This window comes from Engraulis encrasicolus, chromosome 7 (genome assembly GCF_034702125.1).
Source record: "Engraulis encrasicolus isolate BLACKSEA-1 chromosome 7, IST_EnEncr_1.0, whole genome shotgun sequence".
In the NCBI taxonomy this organism is placed as follows: Eukaryota; Metazoa; Chordata; class Actinopteri; order Clupeiformes; family Engraulidae; genus Engraulis; species Engraulis encrasicolus.
The window spans coordinates 41,175,654-41,188,563 of NC_085863.1; the positions used below are offsets into that span (position 1 = coordinate 41,175,654).

Here is a 12,910-nt window from a genome sequence, read left to right on the forward strand (position 1 = left end):
AATATCTACCTACACGCTTTCGGCTTGGGCCCGTCCAATTTTTTCTGGGCCCACCTGTTTTATTATTTCTGCCTATACCCCTGGTTGCACATACAAAAAACAGTAAGGAAAAAAACTGCATGTTACCATGAGTGCTGCATGCAACATGCATAGTACATGGCTGTCGGCCATTTCCTCCCTCTCGCTAGTCTAATTTAGGCCTCAGTAGTAGGCCAGAATTGTGACCTAACTATGGAATTGTGATTGACAAGGCACCCACACTCATTTAAGCAATGACATACAAAACAGTGGCACTGGAGGGTGAGTTTAATAATTGATGAGATTAATGAGGTGGCAAGGGGAATGGATTTATGGTTAGCTACTAGATGTCACTCTCCGCCACTTGCTCTCCTGCCTCCTCAAAACCTCAAGAGTCAAAAAGATGTTTGTTACGGATGTGTTTAGACTATGCTGTTTGTCCCTTGCTGCTAGTCCTGGCCTGATTGGCAGCTGCCTGCTCAGGAGAGGCTTTCTATTGACAGGTTTGTTTGTATCATTAGGATCAATAATTCCAACATCAAGTGGAATTTTGTTGTTCATCCCAGCAGGGCCCACACATTAGTCCGACTGTACATTTGTGAATTTGTGGCGTGGGTGTAATTTTTGTTTGTCAGACTTTCGGAGCGTGCTCCAGGGACTGAATAAGGAGAAGCACAACCTGACACATAATTCCACCTGAAACAGGTTTTAGGAAATAGACAAGAGTCTGGATTTATTAATGAATTAAAGGTCATAATTAGCAGAAAATAAAATCCACCAGCCTATTTCCAGTGGTAGGTTACCTACTAAGCTGATGGACACACCGCCAAAAGTAATGCATTCCAGACCCATTTGGACAAATAGGTTTTCGGACCAATTGGGTTGACTCCCAAGTCTTGGGTTTATTTTAACAATATTGCAGGGTTTCGAGAGAGAATGTCAAGGTTCCACATTGCAGACATTTATGAAAATGTTTGGAATGTCTACTGTATGAAATGTTTGTAGCCTAAATGGTAGCTAGCGCATAGAGCAACCTACATTTCAATGCAACACTCACAAGTGCTACGCCAGTGCTAATTAAATTCTAATTTCACTTCAGGCACACACTGTTTGTGAGCACTGTGCATTAAGTAAGGGTTAACGTTCGGCGAGAAGGTCGCTACCGTGGAATAGCAGCACGACAGAGAGAATCTTTAGACCCCGACGCGGAGCGGAGGGGTCTTGTTCTCTCTGAAGTGCTGCTATTCCACAAAGCGACCGACTCGCCGAAAGTTAACCCGCTTATTATATGGATATACTTAAATGATTCACACATGCGGGGACATTTCTTTAGACCTATTTAATGTTAAGATTGTTGCTGCGCAAAACAAAACAGTGCCGTTGTGGAACACCGCTAGGCAACAGCTAGGTAGGCTAGCCAGGACAACAGGTGTTGTCTATCGCAGCAGCTGATTAGAGTGACAAAAGACCGGACCCCCTGCGGAGTGATATGAAACATTCGCTTTAGCCACTGACTTGTATACAAGCCAGTGGCTTTAGCAGTGAACGTCTTGTTGCCATTGACAGCGGTAGCCAGGACAACGGGTGCTGTCTATCACAGCAGCTGATTAGAGTCTTGTTGAAAAGTCGCTTTAGCAGTGAAAAGTCTTGTTGCCATTGACAGCGGTCTGTTATAGACCAACCCGTCCGTTATCGAAAAATAACAGACGTCCGAACGTTGGAGAGCCCCGTTGAAATGAATGGAGCATTCGACAGATGACGTCACAACCATATAATAATTAAAATTATTCACTCAAGAGACAGTCAGAGTCAACCTAATGAAAAACGGATTCATTATGGTTAAAGTGGTGTGAGTACAAGTAAACAGTATTAATTATGGTACAAAATGTACCAATATACAGTAGACGCATGAACATTTTAGATACAGGATGGGTTTGAGAAGGGTGATATACTCATCAATAATCATTTAACGTCATTATTCTTAGTACCATTACTCACACACACACACACACACACACACACACACACACACACACACACACACACACACACACACACACACACACACACACACCTTGAGGGCAAAAAAATATGGCTGAAAATCATACACAGTCAGAGTCACAAACATAACACATCATTGGCAGGTGACCATCATGGAGCTCCTACTTTTGCCCAGCTGCCACAAAATAAAAACTGCCGCTTGAACAGGGGCTTGAAGGCCTCGTCCCTCAACCCGTACACTAGCGAGCTCAGGCAGCGTGGCAGAATCACTACAGTAAAGAAGTTGAAAAAACGCAGCTGATTGTAGATGGCAAAGGGCAGCTGAGAGGTCAGTGACTCCAGGAAGACATAGAGGAAGGACATGAGAGAGAGCCCCAGCTGGAAGGCGTGCAGGAGCACCGTCTTCAAGGCCTTGTGTGCGGAGGCCTTGTCCGAGGAGGCCGAGCGAGCCTCGATAAAGATGGCCACGTAGGTGTAGAGCAACAGCAGCGCCACGGACACAAAGAGCAGGATGTTTAGGACCAGGGCCTTGAATCCCTGCCACTGCGTCACCATCAGCTGTTCGTGCGTGCAGACCGTCTGCGATTGGTAAAAGGTTGGCCCGGCGAGAAACAGAGCCCACACGTCAATGATCACATTAATGCAGCCGGCCGCCCAGATGAGCGGGATGGCGAGGCGAGTGCGGGACGGCGTGGCCAACTGGCAGTGGTGCAGGGGGAAGCAGACCGCCACGTAGCGCTCCAGAGACATGACGGCCAGGTTTAGGGGCGCCACGGTGAAGGTCGTGGCCGACAGTAGCACCAGGAGTGAGCAAGCGGCACGCACCAGTGTGAAAAAGAAGGCGTTCAGGAGGTACAATACCAGACTCACACCCAGGTGCAGCGTGTCGTTCAGCAACATGTGGCCAAAAAGGATGTAACGGGCCGTGCTGCAAAAAGTGGGCTTGCTGCGCAGGGTGACCATCATTACAATGTTGATGTAGATGAACAACACGTGGGTGAAGAGGATGAGGAACATCTTAAAGATGCGTTCATCCGTGACGGCTCTGGCGAGCGACTGAATCTCTGCCACAGTGAGGGGCCGAGAGGTGTTAGCCATTTGGGCATCTACAATAGTGTCATAAAACAACACAAGATTAGCCATTTTAACATAGTAGATAAGCACTTTTTGGACATACTGGGTAACTTAAAGGAGAAGTCCTGGCAATTTCAATATGCAGCTGCATTGCTCTCTGCATTGCTCTCACTACCCTTGACTTGTCAGTACCCAATGTCAGAGTAATTTTATGTTCAGCCCTTTCTGAGATCCTGGCCATTCTAATGGGGGCATGGTTTTAGGTAACATCAACATACACAGTTCAACTCATTTTTCAACAACAATTGGGATGATATTTGGAGTACCGTATGTTAAGACGCTTTAAAAATGTAAACAACCCCATCATGAGTTACCCATGCCCCCATCATTAGAATGGTCAGGATATCTGAAAGGGCTGAACAAAAAAATGCTGCATCATCGGGTCTTGACAAGTTAAAGGTAGCGTGACCAATTCAACTCCATGTTGAAGGCAGAAATTATAGTAATACATAACAGTAAGGATGTAGTTTTTTAGAACCATTGCATTCTATTATTATATAAGCGTTTTAAAATCATAGCATACAGTGCCATCATTAGATCATCCTCATTCATTTTATGGCCATGACAGTATAACTGCATAAATAGTCCATACAAATATAGATAGAAACACTCTTATCCTAACCGGAATAGATACAGAAACAGATAATGAAACACATTGCAAGCATTTCTTTGATGCATGTGGTTATTATGCCAGTGTACCCAGAAAACACCTTCATCTCACCTGAGCACAATGGGCTCGGATCTTAGACTGGGCATTAATATATAGGAGCCTGGATGTGAGGTGACATCATGTTAAGTTCCCAGAGATGCAGTATGTACGGATGTGTGGTAAATAATCACCACAGAGGTACTGCCCCGCATGGTAGATCCCTTGGACATTGGCATGGTGGGAGTTATGGTGAGTGACACTGTCAATCTAGTGGTCAACTGGCAGGTCTGTACAGCAGCTGTCTACAGAGAGCAAAGCCGGGGTGTGTTTCTTGAAAACGTACTTGTTAGCCAGTTAGCAACTTGGATAGTTGTCATTGGGAAGTTGCACTGCAAACAACAAAGTAGCTAACTTAGTTTCGAGAAATGCACCCCAGATTAACGTTGTGGGTTTGGGGCCTGCGTCTGCAATGCCCAGGGTGACCTGAGCTACATCAGCAATGAATGAGCCTGCCAGACGCAGAGGCATAACTGTTGTCAGGCCTTATGTCAGTCAGTTTGTCTCTGTTCGTTTGTTTGTCTGTCACAGATTTTTTGTTTGCATAACAACTTTCGGATGGATGAACGGATTATCACCAAACGTTCTATAACATTAATTAATTAGAATTGTGCAAGCCGGCACTAGATAAGGGGCGCATATTATCACCAGTATAAGTACGCAGTTAGCGTATAATCACAGTTAGACGAATCGATAGATGGACGTATAAATGTGTCAGACATTCTTTATCTGTATCTGTATATCTCGCTACCTCTCTCTGTAACATCAACATTAGAAAATTAGGACTCTCTTGTTGCCCCCACTGCAAGAGTTATACCCAGGAGACCCTGCAAACTGCAGGATAGTACATAAAGCTACTGCTGTCTTGATCAATTGAGGCCTCCAAAATGTTCTTTGTGCAAATTTGCGCAAATAAAAAGTCGGCCATGTTGAAAGGCAGCCATCTTGAAAGTGTCAGCCTCCAAAATTTAGTCAGTTCATGTACCTAGTAGCCTTTTTGCGCAGATTGACCCGCCAGTGGGCCTGTTCACTCATTGCTGGAAGACCTCAACTATTACATAACAGCATAGCTATGACATTACCAAGATCCTTAAGTGATGGTTCGGAGTAGATTCACCTTAATGTCATTTGACTTTTACAGGCTAGTCTCAGATGACGGAAGTAACGCTGGCACAGTCTTAGCAGCAGAAAAGCTATTCGGCTTGTGTTGATAATAATAAACTTCTGAACAATTTACAAACGTCCAAATGCTTTGTTTTGTGAGTACAGACCATATTTGTACTACTGTAGAAGTTTTGTGTCGTGACATGTGATTTTTGTGGGGTAAGTTTGGAGATAGTGCCTGGGATCCATGTGCGCTTGTGAGAAGCTATCCGGAATAAACATCGAATAACTCGCTAACTCTGTTGATGTAAGCCCAAGCCAGAAAACACTTTAGGTGGACTACTGGATGGGTGTCACGGTTCAACTGGCATTAGGGTGAATCTACTCCGAACCGTTACTTTAAGTAACAGAATTAGATTTGGTCATTACATTACATACATTTGGTTTTGGTGAAAGAAAGGAACTTCAACGAACCTTCAGTTGCATGGCATAGACATAAAAATGTAAAGTTCTCTGGGAACCCTAAAATGTATCTGAAGAACCTCTATTAAGTTATAAGAAGAGCCCCAAGGTTTAGGATCTTTCACAGTGGCAATCCAAGGGTTAGCCTTTCATGAGTTCTCTGAGAGACCTCCATGAAAAACTTGAGGGTCATCCAAGAAGCAGTCACATAATACTATAGGTTCCTCTGAACTTTTATATGTAGAATTTTCTACTAACTTTTAATTTTTACAGTTAAGACGTGTCTATGGATGCATACACCTGAGCGATCATAGCATCTGCCTATTAATTAATATTTTCAAAGCCGTGGTTGTTGATTAAAAACAGATATTCTTACATTTGGTTAACTGTCCTTTGAGTGTGTAATTTAAAGTAGAAATCAGAGAAGAGGGAATATTAATGTGTCTTAATTGATGTTGCAGGTCATTAATACCCACACCTGAGACTTGACTGGAGATTGTCATTTCATTAAAATACATACAATTACACCTACTTGAGTCCTGTGAAATTAGATATTATTTAATTGTGACTAAAGTGAGACATTTTGTGTTTCCAATTTGCCTGTTTAAGAATGTATTATGCTGATGGAGAGGTAGTACAATAAAATATGATGAATGTAGACTACCACAATAAACAACATACAATTAAAAACTGAAAACCTTCCCTGTGGAATAATGATGGCACGCGCCAGAGACAGTTTGTTGGCAAAACCACGAGGGACATGGAACAAACAACTCCAAGACAGCATGCAGCTCCCTGGTTACCTCATTAGCCATCTCATCCATTATTAAAGTCATCCTGTTTACACAGCTTACTAGATCAGCAGAAGTGACCTGTCAGTTATCATACAGCAACTGCGGCCTACTCAGGCCTCCTCAATGGTGCATTTCTCAAAAGCGTAGCTGCTAACTACGGTAGCTACTTTGCTGGTTGCAATGCAATTTCCGATTGGCAACATACCCAAGTTGCTAACTGCTAACAACTACGCTTTCGAGAATTGCACCCCTGGTCTGGTCAGAGGTGGCTGAGACCCTCATCTTGCATTACAACATATTCAGTGTATGACCCAGAATCAAACGTATATAGGTTAAACTGTCTTAAAATGCAAAATAATAAATTAAAAAAACATGGTATTAAAGGGGCTCCAGGTAGGAGTAAAAGTTTAATTAATCACGGTCCCAAGTCAGCCGATGCATATGCGAGTCATCAGTAAGTGAACGATGGCTCTCACGACCACTTCCACGGTTCGCTGTCAGAAAACCCCACATGCAACTTTTGACAGCGCGGTCCGAACAAATGTTGTGGGAAACACTTTTCATTTGAAAAAAACGCTTTACAGTTACGGTTTTCAGATTTGTATCAACTGCTGGCATTCCATGATGAAAAACAGTCTCACAGCGAGTTTATTTAAACAGCATTTTTTCATTACTATGTAGATTTTGAGACAGGCATGCCACGGGCATTGCGCAAACGACGTTATCCTGCATTGTGCCCCATGAAATTCACGATTAATCGTGATTAACTATGGAATTTCCAATATTAATCGGATTTTCAAAAAACAATCTTTTGACAGCCATAAAACCAACAAATCATATATATTTTTTAATAATGAAATTATTTAGAAATAACGACACAGGACGAAAAAGATGATTGTGAACAGTAAAATTTTGTGAAATGCAAAGTCACTCTGGTGACGTAACGCCACCAGGCCTGTATATAATATAACAGTATAAATGAGACGTTAGATTTAGCACCTGGTGACACCAGCCTGGATACAGAGCAGGGTGTTTCGTGCATCGTGAATATAAAAAAATGTTTTCTGGATGTGACTGCCATCCTGCTTTATTCTTCACATTTTTTCTCCAAAAAGCATATGTATTAGTGATTCATGTTGATGTGAAACATGGTGACATTTCTGTTTTTAGTCCATTGAGTTAACACTCTGTCGTGGGGCACGGGTAGACATCTGAAATTACTATTAAGTAGTAATTTATCTTTTATATTCTGATATGGCTGTTTATTATGCTTCCATTGTGTGATATGTCTAAACTATGCTGGAGTCTGTATCAGTAACCTGGTGATTTGGATGTCTTAATTAATTTAATGTTCTTCTTTACTGCTGTTATTTTGTCAAGTGTCTTCAGAGATACATTCATAGATGTATGTCAATCTAATATATATTTTGTTATCTGTCTTGTGATCTGAGATCATCTTTGGTTTTCTAAAGCCATGCAGAACGCAACAGGATCCGGTGCTGTCTTCCCTGCCATCTTCTCTTCTCTCGAAGATTGGCTGATACTGAAAGGTGTTTTTTCCATGGCACCCTGTATCTTCTTTCTGTACGTGAACTTAGTGATGTTGTTCACACTGAGGTCTAAAGAAATGTTCACCGAAACTCCTCGCTACATACTATTCTGTCACTTGCTCCTGTCTGACTCGCTGCAACTGTGGTGCACTTTTGTGTTCTACATACTCTACTCTTTGCCATTGGATGAGGCAAGTTTAAGCGTAATGGCTTATATTTGCTTTTTTAACTACCTTGCCAGCCGAATCACTAACAATTTTCTCACCCCAATCTATTTAACACTTATGTCAGTGGAGCGCTATGTAGCCATATGCTTTCCCCTTCGACACGCTCAGATAGTCAACCAGAGAAGGACAGTGGTGGCGGTAATGGCGGTCTGGACTTTAGGCCTAATGATCTGGACAACAGATCTGTCCATTGCCATGGTGTTCCAGGTTGGGCGGAAAAGGAGCTGTTCGGATTACGTTGTCTCCCAAATGGCGGTTTCCTATCAGGTAAACACGGGTTCGATAGCCCTCGTGTTCACACTGGCGTGTCTGCTCATAATCTATGTGTACATAGCCATTGCTGTGACGGCCAGATCAACTGCCGCCACTGAGAAGTCGTCCGTGGGCAAGGCCCACAAAACTGTTCTCTTGCACATGGTGCAACTCTGCCTTTGTCTATCATCCCTCCTATTTGGTACAGTTCGTAGGGCGCTGGCTATGAGCAGCATGGACCGAGTTATTGTCGATGAGGTGACATATGTTTTGTTCTTAGCACTGAACATCTTACCCAGGTGCCTTAGCCCCCTCATATATGGTCTGAGAGACAAGGCTTTCTGTGACTATTTCAAGATCAATTTGGTTTTCTGCATCAAAGCCAAGCTAAAGCAGCCAACGCACCCTGTTTAGTTAGGAACCAAGAGATTGGTCATATCTCTGCCAAATGTGGCGGTTGGTTTGTGTGAGCTTTCCTCACATTTTTTTATTTTCATGAGACACTATTCTCTTCTAGTCCATTGTTCTGCAATGGAATAAATACAACAAAAGGTTTTCAAATCAAAGGGTCAGTTACATCATTATCCTAACCATTTGGAGGAATGTAAGTGGTCTCTCTACACCAGGGATGTCAAACTCAAATTGACCGAGGGCCAAGCTCAATATTTATTTTTAATATATGGACTACAATCATGCAGGCACGCACTTAATACTCATAGTTAAATCTCACACACACTGGCACATATTGTGTTGCATAGGAGTGTGAGCTGTGTCATTGGCCTGGGCCTGCTTATACTTCTGAGAAACACCGAATTTAATGTTCAAGTCTTGGTACACTGTACATTAATGATGTATGAGGGCCAACTGTAATACACATTTGAAATGATCTCGCGGGCCAAATAAAATGACTCCGGCCTGAGTTTGACACCCCTGCTCTACACCTTCATCCATGGCTGAAGTGTCCTTGAGCAGCAAGGCACCGGCCTAATCCAACACTGCTCCAGGAACTGTATACTGTGAGCAACACCCGGTCATTAAATTTTGGGGATCAGAGGATGTTACCTTTTCTATAATCCTTGGATGTAATGCCTTGTCTTCTTTTTAACCTTTGACCCAAAGCTACACCAATAAACTACCACTCATTTGATCCTGATGGTCAAGCTCTTGTCGGTGCTGCCTTTCATTAAATGATAATTTCTTAAAGATTTTCATCTCAGCATAGATAACTGGTAATGGGACTTCACAAACATTTTCTGTCATGTCTGATGGAGGTCTTGTGATTTATTGTATGATCATATACCTATATGCTGTACCCAAACACATAAAAAGATTGAGTACAGTGCACTGCATAGGCCAGTGCTTGTACGTTGCTGCCCTTTTCTCCATCTCACTATCTTAGGCCTCTGTCTGCAGTAGGCCAGAGTATGACCAAAGAAACTCAACAGAAGAACAATCTCTCCGGGGGAAATGCATTAGCCACGGTGTAGTACGGGGGCGTTGCCTGAGGACACCAGTGGATGGAAAATTAACTCCCTTGCGCATGGTCATTGGTCAGTGGGTGCGATGGATACAATTGCCGTACTCCCTTGTGCATGGTTGGTCAGCAGTTGGTCAGCAGTAATTGCTGGGGGTAATTAAGGACAGCTGACAAACATTCACGCTGTCCTATGACCTGTTCCACACTCCGACCCTCACGGAGGTCTCATTACATGCTTCCCTGATGTTTCCAATACTGACCGTAGAAGAAGAATAACATTTCCGTACTCCCCTCACCATCATTTCGTACTACGCTGTTATGACGTGAGAAAGCCCTCTTGTCTCAAGCCTCTTTGGTATGACCTACAGTAACTTGCAAAGACACCTGTGCACTGATTGACATGGCACCTTACGCTCATTTAGGCAATAGCGTACACATCAGTGACACCAGAGGGTGGCTTTTTAAATAATTGATGAGCTCTATAATGAGGTAGCAAGGGGACTGGGTTTAGAGAGTTGGTTGTTACGGGCAGGTGCCTCTTTTACCCCACCCACCCTAACCTCAAGAGGCAAGACGAAATTTGTTTGTAATTGTTGTGTGTGTCCTGTGTGCTTGTCCCTCGCTATTCTCCACACACTCAGGTGACCTGACCTGACCTTTGTTATGTTGTTGTTTAAGTATGGAGTCTTCTTTGTCTCTTTTTTATTTATTTTTTTTATGGTGGCTTCTAATGCCTTTATTTGATAGTGACAGTAAAAACAGAAAATAAAAGCATAATTAGTTAAATAATCAGAAGTGGATAAAAATGCCACAAACACGAAATAATCAATTCATTAAAAGACACTTAAAGAACCAATACATGAAAACACTAAAGAGAACACTAAAAGGACCACTAAGAGAAAACCATACAAATTTTATAATACTTTCGTTTTATGTAGTGCCTTTCAAAACAGTCAAGGTCGCTTAGCATGGTATCTCTGTAGTGTGTGTGTGTGTGTGTGTGCGTGTGTGCGTGTGTGCGTGTGTGTGTGTGTGTGTGTGTGTGCGTGTGTGCGTGTGTGCGTGTGTGCGTGCGTGTGTGGGTGCGGGTGCTTGTGGAACGCAGCCAAGCTCTCCAGGAAAAGATGTGTTTTAAGGTGTTGTTTAAACATGGGCCAGTGAAGGGGCATTTTGAATGTGGTCGGGCAGTTTGTTTCAAAGGAATGGAGCAGCTACATGGAAGGCTCTGTCACTGGTGGCCTTGAGTCTGGTGCGAGGGTTGGCCAGCTGGCCCTTGGAAGAGGACCGTAGGGATCTTGAGGGGTCATAGGGGCAAAGGAGGTCTATGAAGTAGTGGGGTGCCAGGCCATGGAGGGACTTGAAAGTGAGGAGAAGGACTTTGTAGGAGATACGTGACTTGATGGGGGGCCAGTGAAGCTGCTTATTGGGGAGATGTGCTGCCATGGCCTAGTGCCTCTGAGGATTCTGGCAGTAGAGTTCTGGACATGCTGCAGTCTGTCTAAAGCCTTTTTGGATGGCATTGCAGTAGTCAAGCCAAACCATCCATTAAATTATTGAATAAAATGTAATTAAATAATTAAATCAAAGTTAAAACATTAATATCAAAAGTTAAACATTTGGAATTGCTAAGGGAAAGCACCTTGAAGCTTGCTCCAAAGCTTTGCAGAGTAGGAGCAAAGACGGCCTCTCCACACTTGGTTTTGACATTTGGTATAGCCAGTGGAATCTGGTATTGACATTTGCTATTGACCATTTGGTACCCAGATGAACTTGCTGACGTCCATGTTGTCGCCACGAATCACAAAGAAATAAAAAGTAGAACCTAGGAATATTTTTCTGTTCACATCGCCAACCAACTTTCTGGTTCCCGAACGCTCAGTATTAAACACACCTGCCAAGATTAGATGCGGGAATAGGCGCTGGCACGCTTCTCTGTTGACCTGAACCCGTCTCTAGTGGTGTCCTTACTAAGCCAGGGGTGAGTTTCTCAAAAGAGAAGTTGTTAGCCTGTTAGCAACTTCGGTAGTTCCCAATGGGAAAATGCACTGAAAACAGCAAATTAGCTACTGTAGTTTTCAACTTTGGTTTTGAGAAATTCACCCCAGACTTGCTGCACAGAAAACATGGCGACACAGACAGACCATTGCGATTGGAGGACAGATTTCATGGCCCAGCTAAGATTTCCCCGCTTTGGTACGATGCCAGATCATTCCTCCAAAAAATATTTTCTATATTTAGAGGTGGGTTCCTGTCATTTGCTATCATGTAGAGACCTACAACTATCAAGACTTCAATAAAGACTTTTACTACTTCTATTACTACTACACAAAGGTTGTAGGCCAACATTGTAGTACACCATAGTACACTAGTGATTCTTTGCTGTCAACTTGAATACCACACATACCACACCATTACCACTCAAATATCAGGGCTGTAGTACTCGAGTCCGGACTCGGCCCGAGTCCGGTCTCAAGTCCGTTTTTTTATGGACTTGGACTTGTCTCGGACTCGGTATTGTTTGGACTCGGACTTGTCTTGGACTCGGACAATGGTCTTGCCAAATTAGGCTTTTGGACTCGCCGGGTCTGTCATTAAGTTTTGTTTAGAACACTGGCCATCATAGATTGTAAAGTGGAGCTTGAAATCCAATAACAAACAAGTTTTGTCTTCACATCCATGCCATATAGGTTATCTTCTAAGGTTCACACTATTGACATTCATCCTTTTCATTGTCAAACACTGACCGACATGTGATTCGGACTTGACTTGGACTCGAATCTTTTTGGACTCGGTCTTGTCTCGGACTCGAACCTCTTTGGACTCGGACTTGTCTTGGACTTGACTAGTTCTGGTCTTGGACTTGTCTTGGACTCTACAAAGGTGGACTTGACTACAGCCCTAATATATATATATATATATATATCTGTAGATATTGCCAGTGCCACCCTATGGAAGCATCAGTCCCACAAAGCCAGTGTCCAGGCAGAGGGACATCTTGCCATCAGGCCAGGCAGGCAGGCAGCTGCTTGGGGCCCCCAAGCCTCTAGATGGGGAACAACAGCTAACACTTAAGCCACAGTAGGTTGGATTAGTTGCAAATGTTTACTCTTGTGAGTTTTTTGCCTGGGGCCGCAACTTACCCTAGAATCGCCTCTGTGTCCAGGGGATCTACCGTGCAGGGACAT

At 43.3% G+C, this 12,910-nt stretch overlaps 2 protein-coding genes across 2 annotated transcripts; one reads left to right on the forward strand and one right to left on the reverse strand.

Annotated features, from left to right (window-relative positions):
• Window positions 1-2,169: 2,169 nt before the first annotated feature.
• LOC134451837 (odorant receptor 131-2-like) lies at window positions 2,170-3,117 on the reverse strand. The gene has a single exon (XM_063202235.1). It carries the CDS (start codon window positions 3,115-3,117, stop codon window positions 2,170-2,172), a length of 948 nt encoding a protein of 315 aa, XP_063058305.1.
• An 895-nt stretch (window positions 3,118-4,012) lies between these two features.
• Window positions 4,013-8,662, forward strand: LOC134451838 (odorant receptor 131-2-like). Its single transcript, XM_063202236.1, has 5 exons — window positions 4,013-4,051; window positions 4,319-4,337; window positions 5,838-5,867; window positions 7,692-7,960; window positions 8,264-8,662. The coding sequence occupies exons 1-5, from the start codon at window positions 4,013-4,015 to the stop codon at window positions 8,660-8,662; spliced, it is 756 nt and encodes a 251-aa protein (XP_063058306.1).
• The last annotated feature ends 4,248 nt before the right edge of the window (window positions 8,663-12,910 follow it).